Raw genomic sequence first — 24,730 nt, 5'->3', positions numbered from 1 at the left:
CATGAACTGATATTGCCTGCGCCATGGAAAGCCAGCTCAGAGATGAACGATCAAAGGTTAATCAACTCTCAAAACGACATATGACAAAAGTTTAATCTAGCTCGGCTGCTACACTATTTCTTATCAGCTGTGGTTGTGTAACAGGTGTTTCATTATACGTTCAGATAAGGCGAAGTGTTGCATCAGATCAGGTGAAACGTTACGGTGCTCTAGTCCAGTAGCAGTTCTGCTCAGTACAGTCCAGACTTTACAACTAAGTTGAAGAGGGCAGCTGAAACAGTGTTTGATAAAACCTTTCAGAACTTGCTGAAATGAGTGTTTTAACACAATCAAAAATAATAATAATAATAATAATAATAATAATAATAATAATAATAATACTGATTGCTATACGAAAGAACAGTCCCTTCCAACCACATGAAGGAGGGTCTTTGCGTCTTTGTGTATCTTATTTACTCTTCGTGAAAAATGTGTGCAGCAGCAGTGTATAGGAGGAGGAGAGAAGGCCAGAGTCAGTCTTGTCCAGGTGCCAGAAAGCGCCTACAGCGGAGAAGGAACAACATGGTTACATAACGAGGGCCAGCTCTGCACTCTGTGTTCCCTGCTATAGGTCTGGTTGCCATAGACACCTGACTCATGGAGCTGTGATGTTATAATCCTTAAGTAACTGTTGAAGAGCGTGCGGGTTTGACTCGCTCCCTCCCCACCCCAGTGAGTGTTCAAGCAGCATGTGGATACTGGGTGAACCCAGCGCAGGACGTGTCAGCATCTCACACAGACTTGAACTGGGTGAGTAACACATGAGCAAATTAAAGACACTCTGAGCACACTGAACAAGGCCTTCCTGTTCTCTTTTTTTGTTTTTTAAAAAAAGGTTATTGTCATCCAACAAGAGTTTTAAAAACTAAGCAAAGTTCGGTAATATTTTGTGCTGCATTTTGTTTTAATTTCTAAACACTCCCTTTGAGAAAGTAAAGAACAGTCCCTTTCATTGTTCGTTTTAAGATTCCTTTTCCTGACAGCACTAGGTGCCAGAGTTCTGTCTGGGATGCTCTCTCACCTTGTGTCCTTTGGGATAGAGGTCAGGACAGGCTCCGGGTTGTCCAGACCCTCAGAAAAAATCCCCTTCGCCCAACACCTCCCCTGCTCGGCCCTGGGGAGTCTGTGGACAGGAGAGGTGCTCTACCCTGGGGAAGGTACTGGCGAGCTTCACTGCCACCAGGGACATTGTTACTTCACTCAGATCACTCCCACGGCCCCTGCTGCCCCCTGTCACCCTGTCGAAAAGCATTGGACGGGCGATGAGCAATTTCAGATAATCAATAATAAAATCCCTAGTAGTCTGACTGAACTGAAATTGCTCTCTCAGGTACCAGTCCCCCACTCACACACTGATGTTATTTCCTAAAGTCCTGATCAATTTCTTGAACAAATTTTGCTTTCAAATAGGCATTTGTTTGTTGACTTTCTAAGGCGCATCGAAACCAGATCTCTAAAGGCACTGTGTGGTTTATGAAGTGTTATACTGTGCTGTACCACGTCTGTGTTCACACACAGACAGAATGACATGGACATGCTTTTTTAAAAACAAATGTGGTTGCAGTGGCGCGGCTCACAGCCTGGACCAGGAGCGCTGAGGGCAGTTCCTGCTTGTGAAGAGCTGGGCAGGGGGCTGCTGCGCTAGCAGGCACCCCCACTGGCCCCCTCCCCTTATATAACTTCCCCAGACAGGCAGCCTAGGTCCGCAGGAATGGAAGGAATGTTGAGGGGTCGGAAAAAGACTTTGGTGACGCCGATCAATCAGCGCGCGCAGTGTTCCCTGTCGTGTTATGGAAGTGTTTGGCTGATGACCTCACTGGGATCAGATGCATGTTCTATAGAAACTGTCTGGAGAGAGGCAGGAGAGGTGGAGCTGCAGTAGTTTCCCCATTGTGTGAGCTGGGAAGCCTTGGCAAGAAAAGTAAAAGAGCCGCTTTATTCCTCCTCTCTAATTGCAGAGTATCCTTTTTCTTCTTTAATCCTGAAATTCCAGCATCATTCCAGCACCTGAAGTAGTTCCCAGGACAGTGAAGGAAGTGGAGGAAGTTACCTATGATACATGTACGTTTGTGAGCTTCAAATTAAATTCAAACTTCCTGCCCACGCCTATCAATACCACGACTGCTACAGCTTCTGCTTACAATAATGAATGCATACAACAATTTCATCCCATAGGACCACAGAAGGCTTCTGTGAAGGAGGGGACCCATTCACTTAACCAGCTGACACATACAGTGCCTTGCGAAAGTATTCGGCCCCCTTGAACTTTTCAACCTTTTGCCACATTTCAGGTTTCAAAAATAAAGATATAAATTTTTTATTTTATGTGAAGAATCACCAACAAGTGGGACACAATTGTGAAGTGGAACGAAATCTATTGGATTTTTGAAACTTTAACTAATAAAAAAATGAAAAGTGGGGCTTGCTAAATTATTCGGCCCCCTTGCGTTAATACTTTGTAGAGCCACCTTTTGCTGCGATTACAGCTGCAAGTCGCTTGGGGTATGTCTCTATCAGTTTTGCACAGATTCTCGATTGGATTCAGGTCTGGACTTTGACTTGGCCATTCAAACACCTGGATACGTTTATTTGTGAACCATTCCTTTGTAGATTTTGCTGTATGTTTGGGATCATTGTCTTGTTGGAAGATAAATCTCCGTCCCAGTTTCAGGTCTTTTGCAGACTCCAACAGGTTTTCATCCAGAATGGTCCTGTATTTGGCTGCATCCATCTTCCCCTCAATTTTAACCATCTTCCCTGTCCCTGCTGAAGAAAAGCAGGGCCAAACCATGATGCTGCCACCACCATGTTTGACAGTGGGGATGGTGTGTTGAGGGTGATGAGCTGTGTTGCTTTTACGCCAAACATATCGTTTTGCATTGTGGCCAAAAAGTTCGATTTTGGTTTCATCTGACCAGAGCACCTTCTTCCACATGTTTGGGGTGTCTCCCAGGTGGCTTGTGGCAAACTTTAGACGAGACTTTTTATGGATATCTTTGAGAAATGGCTTTCTTCTTGCCACTCTTCCATAAAGGCCAGATTTGTGCAGTGTAAGACTGATTGTTGTCCTATGGACAGACTCTCCCACCTCAGCTGTAGTTCTCTGCAGTTCATCCAGAGTGATCATGGGCCTCTTGGCTGCATCTCTGATCAGTCTTCTCCTTGTCTGAGCTGAAAGTTTAGAGGGACGGCCAGGTCTTGGTAGATTTGCAGTGGTCTGATACTCCTTCCATTTCAAGATGATCGCTTGAACAGTGCTCCTTGGGATGTTTGAAGCTTGGGAAATCTTTTTGTATCCAAATCCGGCTTTAAACTTCTCCACAACAGTATTACGGACCTGCCTGGTGTGTTCCTTGGTCTTCATGATGCTCTCTGCGCTTTCAACAGAACCTTGAGACTATCACAGAGCAGGTCCATTTATACAGAGACTTGATTACACACAGGTGGATTCTATTTATCACCATCAGTCATTTAGGAAACCATTGGATCATTCAGAGATCCTCGCTGAACTTCTGGAGTGAGTTTGCTGCACTGAAAGTAAAGGGGCCGAATAATTTTGCACGCCCCACTTTTCATTTTTTTATTAGTTAAAAAAGTTTCAAAAATCCAATAGATTTCGTTCCACTTCACAATTGTGTCCCACTTGTTGGTGATTCTTCACATAAAATAAAAAATTTATATCTTTATGTTTGAAGCCTGAAATGTGGCAAAAGGTTGAAAAGTTCAAGGGGGCCGAATACTTTCGCAAGGCACTGTAGCAGCCCCACTGCATGGTCAATGAGGAGTGAAGAATTAAGATTGAATTAAAGAGGAACTTGAGGTTGGCTGTTTAAGACCAGAGTGGAATTTAGGCAGGACACTGGGGTAAACACCTCTACTTTCCAACCAGACATCTTTAATGGCCAAGCAGTCTGAGAAGAGGGAAGAGTACCAGCTACTAAATTGGTAGAGAGTACAGAACAGATTTTAGAAATTAAACACAGGGACCTCTGATTAGGTTGGAGCAAGACGCCAGTAAGAAACACAGTAGCCAGCCAGTCACTGCTGGTTTGTCATTTTCAGAATTTCAAACAGACAATGGGCCGCAGCGTTTTTGCAATATGAGCTTTGGTTTGTACTGTGAAAGAAATGCAGATCTTTAATATTTTTAAGTGCCAGGTTTCAAGTTAAATGGCAGTTGGCGTGAGCATGAAATGTGTGCAAAGACGAAGCAGAGCTCCATTTGAACCCGGGCTGTACTAGAGGTGATGGCAGTTCTGAGACCTTTGCCAAGGCGGAGCTCAGCCTTGTTTCACCCTGCGAACGTGCCCAGCGAGAGCCACCCTGCTGGCTGACAAGCCAGCCGATCACTGCTGCTGCAGTAAGAGAAGGGTCACCCTGTCTTTTCTGATCCCCCAAAAAGCTGCTGGAGCCCAGGCGACCCATCTTAACAGACTGTGAGACTAAATCACGTGTCACGCTGCCTTCATTGAAGGCGTGGGGGTCCCCACATGATAGTAATGATGTATTGTGTTTTGCCTTTAAGTCATCAACACTTGAGCCCCAGGAAGGGAGTTGAAGTTATTGCTTTTACATAAGATTGGAGAGCTCCTGATCTATTAGAAACCTGTAATGGCTCCAGCCAGTAGGGCCGAGAGTCATTGCTCTGATCAGTTCCTGTGAATGAGTGAATGACAGTGCAGTTGTTACCTCATACTATCAAGTGCTGTGGGATTTGAAATAAACCCGGAGTCTGAGGAGGGCTCCAGACAGTGAGGCACCAAAGAGGGATGAACACCGCCTGGCCAGTCCTGAAGACGGGACAGGCTGAGTCACTGCCCTCCCAGCCCGTGACTCAGAGTCGTAGGTAAACAGAAGACTTGGTAGGGGTGAGGCAAGAGGGGAGTTTCAGGTATTAAGATTCCTGAAAGGTATTGAAAAGGTACAGTCTATTGAGAAGGACAGACCAGGGACTGTCCTATTTCAGCACTGAAAACAAGACCTGGTGCCACACGTGGACTTCATGACAGGAAGTGTTAAGGACTTCTCCCTCTTGAATGTTTACTGCCACAGATTTGCAAAGCATTTGTGCTGTGCTGGCCATTCACCCACATTGCTTCCATGTGGACATGTTTGCCAAAACTTGAATACAGTCATGGAGGAAGGGTGGCTGTAAGGGATGTTAAGGCACAATGTCAGGTTTCTGATAACCAGTTCTGGGAGGCTATGACAAGACTTTGAGGGAGCTAAGCTCTTCCCTGTCCTCCCCTGGAAACCCACTGCATCACCCTGCTCTCAACAGGAGACACCCGTCTTGAGGCCACAGTGCTGGGAGACAAACAAAAAATCATAGTGAACACGCCTGCAGAAGGATAGCCCAGGGTCCTTGGTACCCGTCTGTCAGCTGCAAGTGCTATCCACTTTTCTGTTGGACAGCAGGCATCAGCAATAACCGTGAATCCCAGAGCACCTGCACAGTTAGCAAGAACTCTGTAACCACCGTCTTGTCTGGGGAGAAAATGATTCATCCGTCTGTTTTACTAGGCGCCGACTGCCTCCTCTCCTCAACCACGGCCCCAAAGGCAGAGTGAATGGCAGGAATGAAATCATCTTGACCCTGTTCTCTCAGCCCCAGGCTGCTGGCCTGCGTTATTACTAGAGCATCCTGGTCTGATGCTGAATTACCCGCCAGGGAATTATGCATTATTACCTGTAACAAATAAGAGCACGTCATCCTACAAATAAAAAAAGCAGCTTCAAATGATGCAGAGAAGGTATGGGAATGTGGAAGTAAGCGCTGCTTACAGTTCTCGAGTCCAAAAGGGGGAACCTTATGTGCAGAGTTTGCATGTTTTGCCAGCACATCATAAACCTCTGGCTGATGTCCTGGAAGAATTATGTGGAATGTCAGGACAGTATTAGGTTAGTTCACTGACTCAATAGTTAATTCAGCACATATCTGTGTAATCCGACCATTGCAGATTAAACATCTCTGAAAAATATGAATATCCCCAATTTCATAGGTTTACTGCCTCGACCACAACTTTGTTTTCCTAGAAAGAGTCACAGAGCCTTAACAGAAGTTTGCTTAGTGGCTGAAGAGGCCAGGTTTGGAATAATCCTGATTTGAGTAATCAGGACGATTGGATAACAGACAGGAACAGTCTGCCACTCCTTGAGTTGACAGACATGAACTGCTAGGGCCCACAAGGCACCAGCTCCCCACCCCTGAAAAAAAAGCTTTGACCCACACAAATCTGCCATGATGAGGAAACCCAGTGTGGTGAACATCTCCTCAGGAGGTAAGTGTGCTCTGTGGCATCTACAGAATGAACACTACAGTAGACAACCCTCTTACTAAAGCATGCGTTTGTCAGGAATTAATGTACTTCATTCAAAACTTGAAAGACTGGGTGCTAGGAATAGTGCTTCGCATTGCAAAGGATTTTGATGCACTGTACAGATAAGGTTGGGACTCACTCCAGCTCCCACTCTCCAGGGCGCTCAGGTGCTGTACTGAAGAAAGAAGGGCACGGAGCCTGAGGGGTCTGACAGGATGAAGGGGTCTCCATGGGATTTGCATCAATTACAGTCTCAGCTATACAGCTCTTCTGTAACATATCAGAACTACAGCAGCTCTGATTTGAGTTCACAAATTCCTATAGTGGGTGACATCAATAACAGCCGTTTCACAACTATAGCTGGTATGAAGAATAAACCCTGACCTGTAGCTTGCACTTACAGCTAATTGCAACAGTCTGTCTTAAGGATTAATAGGTTAGCTGAAGACCAAAGCCTTGCACATGTGTGCATTAAAAATATGCACAAGTTTCAGCTCTAAATTCCATTAGCATTCACCCAAGGAATGTAGCACTGAACTGACAATGCAAGTTAATAAATGCAGAGCATACTCCACTCCCACATTAAGATATTACCAACATCCCTACACACCACTGAAGAATGGGACTTAAAATGGATTTTTCTTGGGAAACTCCAATCAATAAATAAGGATATGTAAAAACTGAACATCTTTTGAAAATGGTTCAATCACTCCACTTTTACAAATGGAAGTAAAAGTATTGCTGTGGTCTCCACACTCCAATGGAGCACATTAGATATATCCCCATTCCAAGGATGGGGACTTCACCATAAAGCAAGTTTCACATGAAACTGAACATGCCGCCATTTTAAAGTCTTATGCAAATTTATCAGCAAGATGGACTAGAAATTTCAGGCACCTATTATGGAACAGTGCCCTCTTGTGGAGAGATTTTAAACAATATTAAGAGGACACAAAGGAACAAGTAATGGTTTATTCCATGCTGAAGAGAGAAGAAAAAGTTTCAGCCGTGGAGTCTTCTTCAGGTGTCACACGGCCTATGCATGCAGATGCAGCTACCCACCTGAAATATTAAGGACTACTGATAACATTCATCTTAAGGTCTTTTTAAAAGAGCCTAAATGGTGTATTACTGCAGAAGTTACATTTGCAGCACTACTGTAAACTTTCCAGTACTGAAGATAAAAAATAGTTTCCATATAAGGCACTGCCACACCAAATCCATTAAAAGCTGGAACATTTAAAAATCTTGCTCTGACATTTAACCTTAAGGTTACAAGATCACAAAAAACTGTAACCATGTACTCCAGAACCCAGACAATTCTGTAGCCAAATTTTTAATTCAAAGGTAATTACAAACAGTACAAATAGCAGAAACAAAAACAAAGGATCAGACCGTAACAAAGTTTATTTCTTCATTAATCCAAAAAAGGATTCTACTCCTCCTTTTCACACTGAACAGCAACATCACCTTATAGGTGAACAGTGAAGTGACAGGAGGACAGACCAAAAGAGCAAAACCAGAACCGTTCTTCCTCCAGTGGCTCCTTAACGACGGCTACGCCAACGCATACTTCGGAAAACGGAGGACAGGAAAGACTGCAGGAAACTTTCGGGTTGTTGGCTACAACCTCCCCCTCTACACTTCCACTATTTAAGAAGGAAAGCTCCTCGCATCCCTTCAAAATTGCTCATTTTCTCCACAAGAGATGAGAAATCTAAACCCGATTAACCTTGTCCCAATAAACCAAGAACAGTACTACGATGCTGTTCTTAGAAACATACTCTCCTGCCCCATCAACCCCCCCCACCCCACCCAGAGGTCATGCCTGACTTACTGCCTGCTTCACACCTTCCAAATCCCACCCACCCAATTTTTAAATTGATGCGCACACAACCACTTTAGGAAAACATTTTAATTTCTATGCAAGGTGAATGGAATGGTACTAGGAGACTGAACATCTCACAAAATTGCTATCACTGGTATTTCCTCTGTACAGCACAGATCTCAAAACAGCTCCCACTTACAGACACTATAGTAGCTTTTACCTTGCATGTCACCAAAAAAAGCAAACTAAACAGCTAAAACAAATCTTTAAAAAAAGCACATCTAGTTTATGGTAAATAAGGGATGACCACGGTGTTTAAAAATTCCACTGCCCTTCCGTTACTTCCTTTCGGTAGACCTAGAACGGCTGGAGAGAAGAGAAAAACGAATCATTTCCAGTTGATCCAAGAAAGATGAAACATGCGCCTTCAAAAAACTAAATGCGTTATAATCTTTACATCCATGATTGATGTCAATGCTAATCTTGTGAAGTTTACCAAGAACTTTTCAAGAAAAACCTTTGGCGTTTACTGAAAGACCAGTAGCAACTTATTACATCTTCACCCCTGACCATGAAATTAGTTAATTTTAGTTAGTAGTGTTACTAGTCTTGCAGATTTTGGAAAGCAACTTTTGATAGGAGTGACAAAGTACACGTTTTATACTAATATTGTAAAAATGAAGGTAAGCATAACATCTTTCCCAAAAGAGCTTGGCCATATGTATGGCAGCTCATAACGGTGCTTAAAAGTTTGTGGGTTAATCCCCCTCAGGACTTTACCAGAGCTATTTGGGAAAGTTGCCCTTTTCTCTGGAGATCCCCTGAACATCATTCTTGCTAAACACCCCTGGTCCAAGATACTGGAAGGCAGTCCTGGTTCTTGTAAATGATGTACAGGACCTACAACTAGCCAAAATGACTCCATGCTGAACACTTAAAAAAAATCCTGAATTCCTTATGCCTTGAATACAAGTAATGGACCAAGCTAAAATCAGTGTGACGGATTCAATTTCACTTGTACTCTAGGTTCTGACCTAGTTTCTATTTGAGGACTTCTTTCTATGAAAGAAAAGTTGCCAAGTGAGCAGCAGCACAGGCTGGCACTCCCCTAGCGCAGCAGGAGGATAATCAACACATACCTGCGCGATCTGGAGAAGGAGCGTGAGGGTTTGTGGTTCCTGTCCCGAGACAGAGATCTTTCCCTCCTCCTGTCTCTAGAGAGAGATCTGTGGGGGGGAAAAAGTGACAGGTGTGCTGCACAGTCTAGGAAAGTTATGCACTCTGGAATAGCAGACAACAGTACTTCAATCAATGCAGGAAAACCAAGCTAGTAGAAGACAACCTTTCAGGGCTCAAGCTACCACTCGTTTCAAACAATGCAAGACACAGGGGCACATCTGATTGCCAATGTTATCTTTCTAAATAGACACACCCTACTGGAAATTGATCAGGTGGTTCGGCGGGAGAGGTCAGGAAGAGTTTTATGTTTCTCACCTGCTACGGCTCCGACTGAAACTCCTCCTGCGTGGAGATCTAGAAGTTAGAAGAACAGCATCACACAGAGGCTCCCTGCAGCTGTAGTCCACTGCACCAAGCCTTTCACACTGCAGACCGACCCCAGCTCCCTCTACACCCTACCACCTAACGCTCTGCCTGGCGGACAAGGCCAGGGCTCAGCCACAGCTACTACAGGGCCTCTCTGGCACTGAAGTGAAGCAAGGACAGGCGGGTTTATAGCAAACAAGAAGGCACACTGGCCACCACAGGGCCCTGCATTTCTCCCTTAAAAAAAGGGAAACTTCAAACCTACTTCTGAATCTTCAATGCCAAAATGTGGAGAGTCTGACCTACGTGCAAGTGCAATTCATTGTGGCACTCCAGCTTCTGTCCTATGAAATTTGGCAGTCCTTCGCATACAGTAAGAGAAATACTTCAGTACTAACAAGAGCACCTTTAATTCCCACAAACTACACAGCTTTCAACCAGGAAAGTCTAAAAGGTGCTTCTATGCTTTACTGAAAAAAAATCCAATGAAAGTCCACTAATCAAAATCCTGCAAAAACTAAACTTTAGTGGAACAAAAAGAAGAATGGAGGACAGCAGGAAACTACAGCCTTAACTAACGGAAAGAAACATCTTGTGCACATACCCAGCTCAAACTGTACTTTAAAGCAATTCTTGTCCACAAGGTAATACAAGGAAAAAAAGTGATCTGATTAATTTCTTACCTCGGTTAATTTTACATTTACCATCTTTACACTTTAAAGGGTGACAAAAGTCCATTATTAACAACAGAGCAAAATCTCAGCACACGGATAAATTCAAGACATCAACATGTGCCTCCTAGAAGTCAAATTAAGCTGCTCAGCCATGGATGAAAATGGACAATTATCCACCTTTAAAACTACTTAAAACTGAACTAATGCCAACCTTCGATTAAAAACAAGTTTAACAAGTCAATCTTGTCATGAAGCAGCTTACTCTTTTAAACTGTAACCAGCAGTAAACTGTATTAAGCAGGAAAAACTTACTAGTCTTTTGGTTTTCAACAAGCTAGAAATGGCGAGGGATGCCACACTGGCGGCCAGGAAGGTAGAATTTGCAGAAAAGGATTTGCCAGATGTTGCGAGGTGTTTAGTTGGTTGGCGGATGGGGGCTGGCTGTGGATTTTTCCTGCTTTTATTGGTTAGCCGAGGGCTGCTGCTGTAGGTTGTTGTGTAGACATTTGGAAAAGTAAACAGCTGATTGGTCGGGAATGTGAGGTAGGCCGCTGCCGATTGGGTTAAGGTTGGAGAGGAGGCTGAGAGAACACAGCATGCTCAGGAACCAATGGGCGGTGCAACCTGACGACTGGCCATGCCTGGGTCATGTGATACGACACCAGCCAAGCTGATTGGGGCACGCTGGTCAGTGGTCACATGACGCTGAAAGAGGGCTAGTTGACTGACTCAGAGGGTGGTGAGAAGAGGCATGATGGTGACTCTGCAACGGGGTTCATTTTTATTAATATAGATGGTAAATAAAAAAGCAACCTTCAAAAATGAAAAACAAAAGCTATCATTACAACCAATCTAGCATTCTCAAACTTTCCCCTTTAAAAGTTACGGCAAAGGCCAACAAGAATAGAACTGGGCTTTCTTGAAATTACAGTCTTCCAATCAGAACTGAAGAGGAGTGCAAAAGGCCAACATGGACAAAGGTTTCTGATCACACCTACATTTAACAAGTTCTTTATATCAGCAAGTAGATATGCAGCAGGTTTCACAAACATTCCTAAGTGCTTGAACTTAGGAAAACAAGGTCAAAATTTGGGGTTTAATATAAAAGAAAGCTAAACCAAGTAAAAAGTGAGAAATCCTGTCGAGATTTTACCATTCACAAAAATCCATTTGGGTCATGTCCACAATATAAAATGCTTAACAGTATTAATTTCCTTTAATGAGAAATGCCCAGTCCTATTTTACTACACTGAATTCTAAACTTGTTTTAAAATTGACCACCACTAACCCCTCCCCAGATCCCCACCTTAAGTCTCAAAACTGACCTTCCTAATTAATGATCTAGTCTCACTGTTGTTAAGTGACTAACAATGACAATGAGGATGAAATTGCATATTAAAAACAGCACTTGCATGCCCCTCCTATTGCAAAATAAAGGAGACAAGACATGTTTATCCTACTTCTAAAGCATTTTCCCCATCTGAAACACTCAAGCCTATAAGGACACTGACCAAATTGTCAATTTAAGACTATGCAACAAGATGCTACAGGACATAGCACTGAAGGAACTATAATCTTGGGAGAGAAAAAGGTTAAGTAATTTTGCATCAAAGACAGTTTAGTAAGAATTACTCTTTCCAAAACTGCAAAGGATTAACAATTCAAGGACCTAAATTGTTTCCCTCTAGTCAACACGTAACTAGACTAGCTCGCTGACGGATGGGGTTAATACCTGCGTCTAGGTGGCGGACTGCGTCGGCGATAGTCATCCCTGGGGCGCCGGCTCCAGGAAGGCGGCGGTCCTCGGTTTCGTGTTCGCTTCTCCCCATTGGACAACTCAACTCGCACCCGGCAACCACAAAGCGTCCTGTGGACGAAATGCCAAGACACTGAATTAAGCCACAACACATGGCTACCATGGACAACAGGAACTCCTAGCCCCCTGCCAACACTTGTGGTCTAACGGGGCAAAGACACCCAAAACCCAGCAGCCTTATCAACCTCCCACCTTAATGGCAACAAAATGCTTTACATAAAGTGCACCCACACAACCACACTGCTGGGTAACATTGAAACAAATACCTTGGAACCCCAGAAAAAGTGCTGTACCCTAACTCGGCCACCTGATCAAATGGCACCCCACAGCTTACTGATGCCTACATACACTCAGGAAATAATCACACAGCTACAAAGCACTGAAAACTCCTCAGGTGACCATAAAAATTAGTTAGGCATGCCATACACGCATGACTGAAAATCTTGTCCATGGGAAGGGAAGAGGTGTTAAGGCCAGCCAGGTCAGACAACCCCTCTGGAGAATGAGCCGAGTCCGATACCTTCCGTCGAGCTCTCGCACAGCGTCCGCAGCATCTCGCGGGTCCTCGAACTCCACAAAGGCAAAGCCGGGGGGATTCCTGGCCACCCACACGCTACGCAGTGGCCCATAGTAGCCAAAAGCTCGCTCTAGCTCTGTCTTGTTTCCATTGTTGCCAAGGTTACCAACGTACACCTTGCAGTCAAGAGGACAGTCTCTGTGCATGGTGGGATCTGGAAAAGAGAACAAAGGGCACCGCTGAAAACCCCCAAAAAGATACTCGGCGGTGTAAAAATATTGCAAAGCACAGAATAGCACTAATCTGACAAATGAAACGGGATTTAATGTCTTTAATTTGAAATGATCAATTTGTTGGGGGTGGGGTGGGGAGGGGGGGGGCAGGAGAGAGAAATTGAAAGAAGTATTAAAAGAAGCATTGGAACACTTAACATGCAACTGTCCCACTTAACACCTAAGAACACCACCAGGTTCCCCAGCCAGAGAACCCCTGAAGCAGCTGCTTTTCATCCCCCCCCAAAGGTGAACAGACCGAAAAAAGCTACTTCAAGCACTTTCAGGCCAGTAATGTGGATGCAGGGTTTTCATTTTTTTAAAGCAAAACGTTTAATCTGCTGTGGGATGGGAGGGGACAGGGGCACATGGTACTATAGTCTTAGCTGTAGCATGCAATGTATAAATAAAGCCTTGTATTTACCTCCCATTTCAACAGGCCCCAATTTTCTAAACACTGAAAGAAGAATTGTCTAGTTTTAATTTTCAAGTCATTACACATTTGCCAAACATCAAATCATTGAAGATCCACATTACATTATGCTTACAACAGAGCAAGTGATAAAACACCTAATAAGACTTGAAATAGCCTAATATGAAAATGCAAAACTCTCCACGAAAGCCGAGCCCACGGCTTTTTCTCTGTGCAGGGGAGGTGGCCAGACAACACGTATTAAGCCAGATATTCACCCCCGATCCTGGAGAGTGAGTTTCTTCTACCTTCACTGCACCCGAGATTCTTGACTACTGAAATCACGGTATATATTTAAGCAGTGAGTATTTTCAGTTGGCTATAAAAATGAGTGCAGCACATGGCTACCTCTGAACTAGGAGTAACACCCATCGGAGCTAAAATCACCGAGCATGGAGGACACCCTCCCACTCCACTTTGGCGGAGTGACGTCAGCCACAGAGGGCTCGGGTTACCTGCCCGGGGAGGAAAACGTCTCCCCGCGCTTTGAATCAGTTACCCCAATACAGGGATCCCCGTCCAGGTCTCAAGAGTCCCAATCCAGCAGATTCTTTCGGTCACCTCTAAATTACCATTAATAATCCCATTGCAGATGGTTCAGCACGTGATTTGCTGTCTGAGTAAACTACCTTGCACAGATTCAGTATTCAAAATCGATACTTCGTGATGTCCACCCCCCACCAAGAAAAAAAAACCATGCTCTCGGATATTTTATTCCGAGTTACAAAAATGCATCAACACCTGAAAATAAAGAATGTAATCGAATGCCCTAGCCGTGAGTAGTTTAAATCAAACGGAGCTACATTATTCGCAAATAGGCCTACACACGGCTAAGATTAAATTCAAATCAGTAAATTGAGAAAAAAAAAACTTACCTTAAAAATAATATCCCCATAAAAAGTAACACACCCCTTTACCTCGTACAGGCGCCTTTGTTCATTGTTAAAATGGCGAATGCTGCGTGCAAATGCACACCGCTACGATTAACCTACTTTCCTAAAACCCGCGTTTCGGTAACAAGTAATCACAGTGAGCGATTTGTAAGTATTTTGGCGGTTAAGAAGACGCTCTTCGTCATTTTCTGTACAACCGTGGACCGAAAACGATAAGCTTTCTTACAACGAAGCCGCATGCACCGGAGAACAAAGATGGCGGCCACAGTCCCTACAAGCACAACCATTGCCGTTTCGTATTGTTGCAAAACAAATACTAGAGCACACTAAAATTGACTTTTTTGTTTGTTTTTGTTCAGAGCAATAATTATTATATAATCTGTGAAGGCAGCGCCTCCATCACTCACCGATTTATTTTATGAATTGTTGTTCTTGCCGTGCTCCTCCGTCTCTCCCTCTCCCTGACGCGCTGCTTCTCCTGACGGGAAACACGAAATGGCGCCTGGCCGGAAATTCTAATTTATACTGCGCCATCGGTTTGCGCCATCACGCCGAGACGATATGCGATGAATCATGACGTATAATCGGCTGCGACCTGCTTGACGGGAGTATAGTACTGAATTTCAGAAAAAAAGTACTGAATTTCAGATTATTTGTGCCTGTGTTTTGGTGTTTGGGAGTTTAAGAGTTTAAGTTCCCCATTGAATATTTTCCTTTATCAATGTAAATGTTTGTTTTCATCTGTATTTGTGCCACAGTCAAGTAAAATATTTCTACTGAACTTCAAATAGTCCATCCAGAAATCCACAAAGGTCATTTTCTGACAGAGTGATATATAAAACAAGCTCAGAGCATTACTCAAAACTATTCAAGCTGAATTTACGTCATTATTCGGTGACTCATAAAAGTATACAGATTTGGTAGAAACAGATTTTAATTTTAGCAGAATTTTGGATATTTTAATAATGCTTTCTACTGTACTGGAACTATAGCCCAGTACAGGAATTGTTACACAAAACTAGTTTGAATTGAAAAGGGGCAATTTAGCCAACCGAACCCATTTGTTAGTTAGAAACTAACTGATAGAAGGATTTCAACCAGTTGTTTCCCGAAAGAAGCCTGGGTATCAGCTCCCACATGGCTGGGCAGCTTGTTCCATACTCCCCAATCCTTTGTGTAAGAGTGCCTCCTCTCCTCAGGTTTCATTGCACTTCTGCATAGTTTTCACTTGTGTCCTTTGGTTCGTGTTTGTGTTTCAGACAATAAGAACTGAATATAGATCAATTGCTAGGTGAGTTCGTGTTAGCTTCAAGGGGAAAAGGCATTTTTGATGACGGTGTCTGCAAGCAAATGTAAGATCCAGGGGTCGGAAGATCCTGCTGGGCTGGGTTTTGTGGGGAGGTGGGGGGTCCTGGAGTCTGGGGGGATGGAGACGGGTAGGTGCTGTGGCGGGACTAGAGAGGTCTGGAAATAAAGACAGGGATACGAATCAGGCCCCTCCAGGCGATGCTAAATTGAGGGGAATGATTGTTTTTTCCACCTCCTCTCCCAGAGCTGTGACGAGCCTGGGGGTGGCGCTCTGTTCTTGCAGGTGGAAGGGCTGCCTGACTGGTTGCTAGCCTGTGGCAGTAGGAGCTGAAAAGAATCCCTTTTGTAATTGCAGAACAAAGGGGCCCCTCAGCCCACTGGACTCAGGAGAGGACTCTCTCTGGAGCAGAGCAGCCGACCTCCGAATTGTTCCTGGTGAGAGCGATGCAGCCATCAGCACTCTCTCATCAGCTGTGCTACATGCCTCGCAGAGGGATACCGGCCAACAAGAGGCCATTAGGACAAGAAGTGGTAATCAAGAGGTCTGGTGCAGGCAGGCCAGCACCATTCCTGGGAGAGATGGTGTAGGGTGTCTTCAGAACCACCTGGGAAACCTATTGAAACCTGCAGAGCGGACATCTTAATTAGGACCTCTGAAGAGGAAGGTTGGGTTTTGTGCTGGAAGTTGCTATCCAGTTGTTTAGTTATTGTAAAGCTCCCAGGCCATGGCATCTTAACTGCACGGGGAGCTGTTGTGAGTCCTGTTATTTTTAGCTAAAGAAAAGGTTGAGAGCTCTTGTGCCTTTGCTTCAGACAATGAGCTTCTCCATTGAGCCGCTGCACAATGGCATTCCCTCTGCAGTGAAGGTGGTAAACCTGGAGCCACTGACACGCCGCTGCCTGGCTCTGTGTTTCCACTGCAACAAGACCTATATGAGATCCCACCACTGGAGAAGACCTATTTGAGACCTATTTGGCGTATCTATCTTACGCATTTACAAAAACACACACTGTCATTTACAATCCCATCGACCTTTTAAAATCTGTTCTTAGTTTTCTGATTTTTCTTCCAGGGAAGAGAGTGTCTATTGAAACCAGGCAGCGTGCAGGGGAAAGCTGGTGCACTCTCTCAGTCCAGCCTCATCCCCAATTCGACACCATGTTCGGCCTCGCCGTGTGGCTCAGAGCAACGAACGGGCTCAGGGGTGCTCAGGTACCAAGAGATCGAACGCTCCTGGATCTGAAAGGATTTGCCTGAGCAGCGCAGCACATCTGCACAAAACCATTCAGCAGATAAAAGGGGAAAACAGAGGGGATTGATTTAAAAGTACTTCAGTCTAGAAGATTAAACTAGAAAGCAATCTCTGACGGTGTTTCAAAATTAAAAGGAGAATGCATAAATCACCTTAAAACCCTCCTGATCAAGCTGATTGTGTCTTCTGACTCAGCCTCTTGTTAGCATTACAATGGGCAGGGTGGGGGATTAATTCGCCAGACAATGGCAGGTCCTCATCGCCTGCCCCCCGCACGCTGGCACTGAGCTGTGGGACTGACAGGAGGATGGAGGAGAGGAGAGGAGTACCCTGGCGATGATGCAGCAGGTGTCAGTGACACCTAGTGGGCCCCCCCCACGGGGGCGCTATTGTCCTCTGGCTGAGCGCTGGGGTATTAAAGGCAGCAGCTGGTACCGGGCTCAGTTACAGAGCAACAGGAGTGCCGGACCGAGGAACCCAGCTGACAGAGCAGAGCGCCCCTGCACGACCGCAGCACCTGTGCCCCCCTGCCACGCTGCGCTGTGAGTACACCTCCACACTGCCTGCCGGTCTGTCCGTCTGTCTGTCTATCTGTCCCCCTGTCCACCTGTCCGTCTGCCTGTCTGTCTATCTATCTGTCCCCCTGTCCACCTGTCCGTCCGCCTGTCTGTCTGTCTGCCTGTCTGTCTATCTGTCCCCCTGTCCACCTGTCCGGCCGCCTGTCTGTCTGTCTGCTTGTCTGTCTATCTGTCCCCCTGTCCGCCTGTCTGTCTGTCTGTCCGTCCGTCCGCCTGTCCGTCTGTCTGTCTGTCCTTCTGTCTATCTGTCTGTCCGTCCGTCCGCCTGTCTGTCTGTCTGTCTGTCTGTCTGTCCGTCCGCCTGTCCGTCCGTCTGTCTGTCTGTCTGTCTGTCTGTCCGTCTGCCTGTCTGTCTGACATAATTTTGGGACACACATGTTTTTTCTATTTTACCAAAGAAAAAAAATACAAGGCAAATTACAATACATTTTTTGAAAATCTGTTTTTTGTGATGTACCTGTGCTATATTATTATGAGTCGGAAAGACAATTATGCAATCGCAGAACAGGAGACTGCAGCCCAGCACGGATTGCATTGCTTAAACTAGGGTCTCTCAGTCCTGCCGCGCTTTCAGTTACATCGCTGAGCCCTTAATTGGCCTAATAACAGGACTAATTGGAGATTGTTGTGGTTGTCAGTTTCCAAACCAGTTAGTTGTAACCTGTTGACTACGGAATTTGCCATTTTAACTGCTATTTTTCCAGTTTAATTAGTTAACGGACTCCACTGGTATGGAACGCAGTGAGCTGGGTGAAGTTCTGACTTAGACGAACACATTGCTGGTTTGACCTAAAACACTGGTTTTAGGTGCTAGATAAATAGTAGAGTCATACAGTTTTCACCAAGACAGATCTCTGCACCTTGTCTTAACCAGCATGTTCTCCTTTTTTTTGTGTGTTTATTTCTTAAGAAATTGCTTTATTTCCTTTATGTCCAGCCCCTGCCTCTGAGGAGCCACAATCCAGCTGGGTTTACACTGTGCGTCACCCTTAACGGACACAAGGAGGAATTTCATTTTGATCACTTAAGCAGGTAATTGGTCCCATAAGGTAAAAATAAAATCCTGTAAGTCTCGGGGATCTAAACTGTGTCATCGAAAGTCGTGCATGTTCCTGGCGATCCCGAATCGCTGATCCAGGGGTGAGTTATCCGACCCGGTGGACGCTGGCTCTCCAGGAGCAGTGCTCTTACACACTGGCTTCACTGACCAGGCACCTGGCTCTGCCTAAGGAAACCGTCAGTGTGAACCGCTGGTGAGCGATTGATTACAGGCGAGGGAAGTGCTGAGCTGAACTGCTCACTGATTGTGTCCGATTGTGTGCTCTAGGTCTCCTCACAGCTCGGAAGATGCTCCGGCCCCGGAGGACGATCCAGGCTCTGATCGCCGTGGTCTGCATTGTCTTGGCTCTGGCGAACTCCCAGGAGAGCGAGAAGTAAGTGTTGCGCTGTTTCAGCTGCGCAGGAGGAACACAGTGGCCTCTACTGGTCTGGACTCTAGACATTGATTGGCCCATTAATTAACTTATTAATTATTGTATTAACAAGTAAATAAATAACTGTATTAATGGGAGTTTGCTTAGGAGCTGCATAAACAGCTGCACTTCATTTGAGTCAGAAACAGCTGGAAAAAGGTTTTAAAGCTGTTTGTTATAACAATAACGTTCCAGAAATTAACGCATTTGTTATTCAAGTCATTTATCTGTATAGCAATATAATTGCTTTGTAATTCATGGAGAACTACAATCTCAGTGGTACTTTAAATGGAGGTTACATACTGCAATACAACATAGAGACGACCAAAATCGCATGGCAAAGTTCCTGACGCGCTGCGTGAGTCGCAAAGCTCAGTACTGGTGCTTCGGCGCTTGACAGCACGCGCTGCAGAGCTGTTCTAGGTCAATAGGCGCCATCTGGTGGAAGATGAAATAAAGTGCGCTCTTCTGTCGGTGTTGTCGAAATTATGCTGAAAGCAGTCCGGGTGCATTTTGGTCTTTTCACACTAGGGGGCGTCCAATGAAGTCAAAGTCTTACGGTGTTGTGAAGCCGAAGCCGCTCGCCCCGCTTTTGCTTATATTGTTGAGTCGTGCTGTGATGAGTGAGGCGTGCAGACCCGTGCTGCGGGCAGTGGGAACGGGGTACCCCCGACATGCCGAGGCGGACGAGGTGAAAACGGGGCGATAAATGAGCAGTGCGAGGGGAGGTTCACTCTCGCGCCCCTCTTCCGCCGCTGCGCTGCTACAGGCGCCGAAGAGCTGAAGTGTGACTAATAACCGTCCGCGAAACAGCTATCGCACCCGCCTGGGACCGCTGCTCTGGGGACACAGAGAGGTGGAGTGAGGGCGAGATAACACGGAACTGGGGGTGGATGCATCAAATGCACGAGAGACATGCTAACGAAGCACCTTGAATTTAATTTAATTGATGAAAGGAAGAGCTGACATTAATAATCGGAGCCCGACCCACTGAGGTCTGCACATGCGCGTCCCGCTCCGCCCCCCACCCCCCTCCGTTCCAGCTCTTCCTGGCCGGGCTGCACGAGCCGCACGCACTGCCCGAGCGCGCTCAGCGTGTCCCCGCAGCTCGAGGGCAGGGAAGCGCAGTCAGCTCGTGCCCGGTCCCGCACGGACAGCGATTTGACAAGGCGCGCGGACAGGTTTGCACGTCTTGGAACACGTGGTTGGTAAAAACCCAGTGCAGCGTGGACAGGGTGCAAACCACGTGTTCAGTCAGGGAAACGATATAGAAATACGACAGAGATGATTTTTTAAGCGCATTACCCCGAGGCTGAGAAGAACAGGGCTAGGTGGAGCAGATCTCCCCCGTTTTTATATAACCTGTACCATTTCTGAATTACCCAAAACAATCCCTTTTCTAATTGAGACTCTTAATATAACCAGGACAGCTACTTCTGCTGATCTTTGTGTTTTCAGAGAAGCAAAACCAGTTCACACCTTATCTAATTAATCCTGATTGATTTTAAAAGGTGTTTAAACATCTGCAGGCAATGAAATGAAGCCAGTCTTTGAATTACTTTAAACTGGATGTAAGTGAGTACATGTGAGTCTGCAGCTCCAAATCTGTTTTTGTAGAGCCAGATTAAAAGGAAGCTAAAAATCAGAAGAGAGAAAGGCTGAAGACTTTGGGAGTGAAGGACTAGGGAATCAATCAATCAATTAGATTCTTATATTGTTGCACTTTCAACCCAGAGCATTCTCAAGGCACTCTACAAGTTAGAGTGTGCCAGCGATCAGGGTGTCTTCAGCAGGCGGGGGAGTGATCAGTGTGTCTTCAGCAGGCGGGGGAGTGATCAGTGTGTCTTCAGCAGGCGGGGGAGTGATCAGTGTGTCTTCAGCAGGCGGGGGAGTGATCAGTGTGTCTTTAGCAGGTGGGACAGTGATCAGTGTGTCTTTAGCAGGCGGGCTGTGACTGAGCACCAGTACATGCACGACAAGGGTCGGGCCATGCAGAGCCTGAAGAGACTCATCTGGCTGTCCAGCGCCATGGGGGGTCTGCACACTGCCAGCACCCGCGACCTCAGCGACCCCAGGGACCCCAGCCCGGCGCGGGACCCACCTGCTGAAGAGGGGGCGCACGGACCCACCACCTGCCGGGGGGAGGCCCTGCGACTGCTCCTGTCCCTCCTGGGCAGGGGCTCCCTCCAGGCCCTGTGGAGCGCCCTGTACAAACCCCACCTCACCAGCCTGCAGGACAGCACGGACCACGGAGACGGAGAGAACTAGACCCGCAGGGCCAAGCAGCTGCCAGTATCATTGATCTGTACCGAGACCTTTGTATATTTGTATTTACAGCATGCATCCAGTGGTAATAAATTTGGTCTAGTTTAGATTTCTGACCTCTCTCTTGTGCAGCGGTAAGCGCAAAAGAAAAGTTCGGTGTTGTGACGTATCCCTGACACACGTTTCTTAGTGCTGGAGCGAGATGAAAGCAGAGGCAGGTATAGCACGAGCCACAAGACAGACTGCGACACCGCCAGTGCTGCACTGCGGCCTGCCGGGCACTGATGTCAGAGAGGCCCTCTGTGCACAGAAGAGGGGCTGACGTCCTAGCCACCTGATTCTCTCGCTCAGACCCCCAAGAAAGACCTGGAGAGCAAAGCCCCCCCCCCCCTTCTCTCTAGGGTCTCACTCGCTTGCCCTCTGATCACCCCAGGGTGATCTGTGGACTGGCCGCCTTCTCTCAGCTCACGATCCTCCGTGTGCCCCTGTCCGCTGTCCCCTGTCGCAAGCACGGCCGCTTCAGCTTTTTCAGACGAACCGGCGGAGTAGACGGCGGCTGTGGGAGAAGACTGCCTGTGCCAGAGGCTTTCTCGGGGGACAGCTGCAGGAGTTCGGAGAGAGCCCCGGGGCCCCAGGAGCTCGGAGGGAGAAGAGCAAGCACTGCTGACAGCAACACTCTCTGAGATTTCCGCACAGCTTCTTTTTCCAAAGGCTCTACATACTCCTGCTTGACACATTTACACTTCGCTGTACGAATAGGATGCTTTTGAATCACAACTGGATTATTGTAGAGCTGTATTGGGTTTGATAAGCCGATTAAATCTTCCGCTTTGGTGAAGTTCAAGGCACCTCTCTGACAGCTCCGTGTGCCCATTTCCTCCCCTCACCCTGCCTGCAGACGAGGCGTTCTGCGTGAAACACACGAGCGAGCAAATAGACATTCTGTACAGGAGAAGATTCATACTGTATGTACTGTCGGGTAACGTGATAAAAAATAAAATCTGGTGGTTACTTCCGGTGCAATTGGACTCTGTCTTTTAGGAGTTTTTTGTCTCTTGTTTCTCTCAGCTTCCTGTATCACCTTCCTCGTACCGCATTGCGAAGGTGCCGAGTCCGAACGGGTTACTCAGAAAGTGTCAGAAGATAAAGCCCAGTGGAAGGAAATGAAACAGATTGGATGCTGAAGCAGCTTTCTGTGTGTCTGGGTTCTCTTGCTGCCTTATCTTGGGGGAGCGGTATGAAGTGACAGAGCGATGGGAACCCCTTGTTGCCTCCTCTTGTTGTGCCCCGAAGCCCAGCACCCCAGCGGACCCAGTGAATAAAGCAGGCGTTGTGCCCTGTTCCTGGGGGCTGAGCTGGACTGTGCTGTGGCCCCAGTGCCGGCGTGTGATGGCGTAAGTCTGGCATCCGCCCGCAGTTTGAGAGTGGTGCCCTGTCTTTGCCTCCTTGTCTCGCCTTCTGCTGCCCTCTGCCTTCCTGTGCCTCAGCCTCACACTGGCGCTAGGTCACGCCAGTTTGGTGAAGACCTGGAACCTCTCGGCTTTTACAGAAAAAAGCGCCTGTGTGTCTTTTACGGTACTTCATGTGAAGGCCGCGTTGTGTTCTGATGGAGGTGCCCTTACAAGCATTCAGTCCAGTCAGTCTGCGTGGCACTCCTGCTGTTATCCCCCTGCTTTCAGAACGCTGGTACCATGACATGTTTCCTAAGGGTCACACAGAGGATTGCGGAGGATTATAGAAGCCAGGAATAATAATGCAGGAATCTGCTGTTTATGGAAAAAACATGTTCATTTTTTCCATGTGCAGAATGTCTGTGTGTGTCTGTGTTAGTGTGTGTGTGTGTTTGTGTGACAATGTGTGTGATAGTGTGTGTTTGTGTGACAATGTCTGTTTGTGTGAGAGTGTGTGTCTGTGTGAGAATGTGTGTGTTTGTGTGTTGTGTCTCTGTGAGAATATGTGTGTTTGTGTGAGAATGCGTGTGTTTCTGCAAGAGGATGCGTGTTTGAGAATGTGTGAATGTGTGTGTGTGAGTGCGTGTGTCTGTGTGAGAATGTGTATGAGAGTGTGTGTGTCTGTGTGCGAGACGGTGTGTGTTCATACACTTCTTTAACTTTCCATTTTTTGCAGGCATCTAAATGAATGTATCGGTTTTGCATCCACGCACTGGCCGAGCCCGTATGGACTGCGGTCTGTGAGTTAGCGCACTGTATTTTCCACTGTTCCAGGCACTATTTTTAGCCTTTGAATGAAAACTCTCAGCACACTTCCCACAGACAAATAGCTACTACGCGGCTGCTATTTTTTTATCAGATTAGTACAGGACATGTTGTACTACTTCACTTCCTCACTGCGGTGTCCTGGACTGAACTCCTCTCTCACGTTTTGTCCTTCTTGCTCTCAAACACACAGGCGGCGCCCCGCTATCTGCAGAGAGACAGAAGGGGGAGAGGGGAAAGACAGGCCACAGTGCCTGGCTGCTCAAAGCAGGACACAGGCTGTGCTGCAACTGGATTTCACAGCTGTAGCACTGAGACTGTCACACTAACAAAACTCCGCAGACAGCAAGACTGGCTGCTTGCATTTGTCAGAAGAAATTAGTAATGAGCACTTCCTTCCTCTCTGTCCGTGAATGCAAAAGTGATACGATAAAAACAGACTCCGTAATTGTTTTGTTTTTAAACCTCGATTGCGCATGCATATGAAAGAGTTGTGAGAACAGTTAAGCAGTTCCAGTGACCTTCTCCACAGCTGAAATAACTGTCTGCAGCAGGACCCTGCGTCTCACTCGGCGCCAGCAGACAACCTGTAATTGCCTGTTCCAGTCTGAAGGCACACCAGGGCTGCAATTGCATGCAGGCATGCTTTGGTCCCTGCTTGAAGGACATGAGTGCTGGCGTGTGTGGCTCTCAGACACTCTCAGGGCCGATTTCATCACTTCTCACACAAGTAGTCGTCTAGCAGCCCGTCACTAAGGAAGCTACAATGCATGGTCTGCACACTCGTCCCACACCTGGGAGGGAGGCTGGGGATCTGGTCAAGCAGTGGAATAAATGAAGAAGTGGCTTCTGGGTGTTTGTGCAACATGGATTTGAATTTCTGAGTGTTCACTCAGGCCAATACACTTGCAGGCAATGCCTTCTCTGCCATGTGACCGCCATGGGCACAGGTAAGAATCGACTGTTTCTGGTCAGCGGGGCTGCGGGTCCCAGCTTTGTGGTTGCATCTGAGTGGAAACACTGTGTGTCACTGCAGTGCTGATGCAGGGTCAGTGCACCACTGGGACCTCCCTGGTCTGGGCCTGGTCTCCAAACAGATCAGAGCGCATGGGAATAATTGCTGGGGGTACGAGCCTGGGGTCCTCAGAGACAGAACCTGTCTGTGTTTTTGGACTAGGAATGTGCCTCACCCTGACCATGCAGCAGGCGGGGTCAGGGGAGAGCTTGCTCACTTGTATATAACAAACTGTAGAAAGAGACAG

General features: G+C 46.5%; 2 protein-coding genes across 5 annotated transcripts; one reads left to right on the top strand and one right to left on the bottom strand.

Moving 5' to 3' along the window:
- Positions 1–7,679: 7,679 nt before the first annotated feature.
- On the bottom strand, positions 7,680–14,924 carry srsf3b (serine and arginine rich splicing factor 3b). Of its 2 annotated transcripts, XM_088640584.1 has the most exons (7): positions 14,784–14,903; positions 13,436–13,468; positions 12,743–12,953; positions 12,139–12,273; positions 9,682–9,720; positions 9,327–9,413; positions 7,680–8,553 (listed from the first exon to the last, which is right to left on the bottom strand). In XM_088640584.1, the coding sequence occupies exons 2-7, from the start codon at positions 13,440–13,442 to the stop codon at positions 8,526–8,528; spliced, it is 507 nt and encodes a 168-aa protein (XP_088496710.1). In that variant the 5' UTR covers positions 13,443–13,468; positions 14,784–14,903; the 3' UTR covers positions 7,680–8,525. The 2 variants fall into 2 exon arrangements, with proteins under 2 accessions (XP_088496710.1, XP_088496711.1); XM_088640585.1 differs by lacking the exon at positions 13,436–13,468 and having other exon boundaries at positions 14,784–14,924.
- A 2,212-nt stretch (positions 14,925–17,136) lies between these two features.
- On the top strand, positions 17,137–22,280 carry pth4 (parathyroid hormone 4). Of its 3 annotated transcripts, none has more exons than XM_088640582.1 (4): positions 17,137–17,479; positions 18,453–18,547; positions 18,843–18,948; positions 20,931–22,280. In XM_088640582.1, exons 3-4 carry the CDS (start codon positions 18,863–18,865, stop codon positions 21,253–21,255), a joined length of 411 nt encoding a protein of 136 aa, XP_088496708.1. In that variant the 5' UTR covers positions 17,137–17,479; positions 18,453–18,547; positions 18,843–18,862; the 3' UTR covers positions 21,256–22,280. The 3 variants fall into 3 exon arrangements, with proteins under 3 accessions (XP_088496708.1, XP_088496707.1, XP_088496709.1); XM_088640581.1 differs by having other exon boundaries at positions 17,139–17,479; positions 20,928–22,280; XM_088640583.1 differs by lacking the exons at positions 17,137–17,479; positions 18,453–18,547; positions 18,843–18,948 and adding an exon at positions 19,489–19,678.
- Positions 22,281–24,730: the final 2,450 nt, after the last annotated feature.

This window comes from Lepisosteus platostomus, chromosome 7 (genome assembly GCF_059453375.1).
Source record: "Lepisosteus platostomus isolate fLepPlt1 chromosome 7, fLepPlt1.hap1, whole genome shotgun sequence".
Lineage (NCBI taxonomy): Eukaryota > Metazoa > Chordata > Actinopteri > Semionotiformes > Lepisosteidae > Lepisosteus > Lepisosteus platostomus.
Note: the sequence above shows the minus strand (reverse complement) of the source record. Positions and strands in the feature narration are given on the sequence as shown.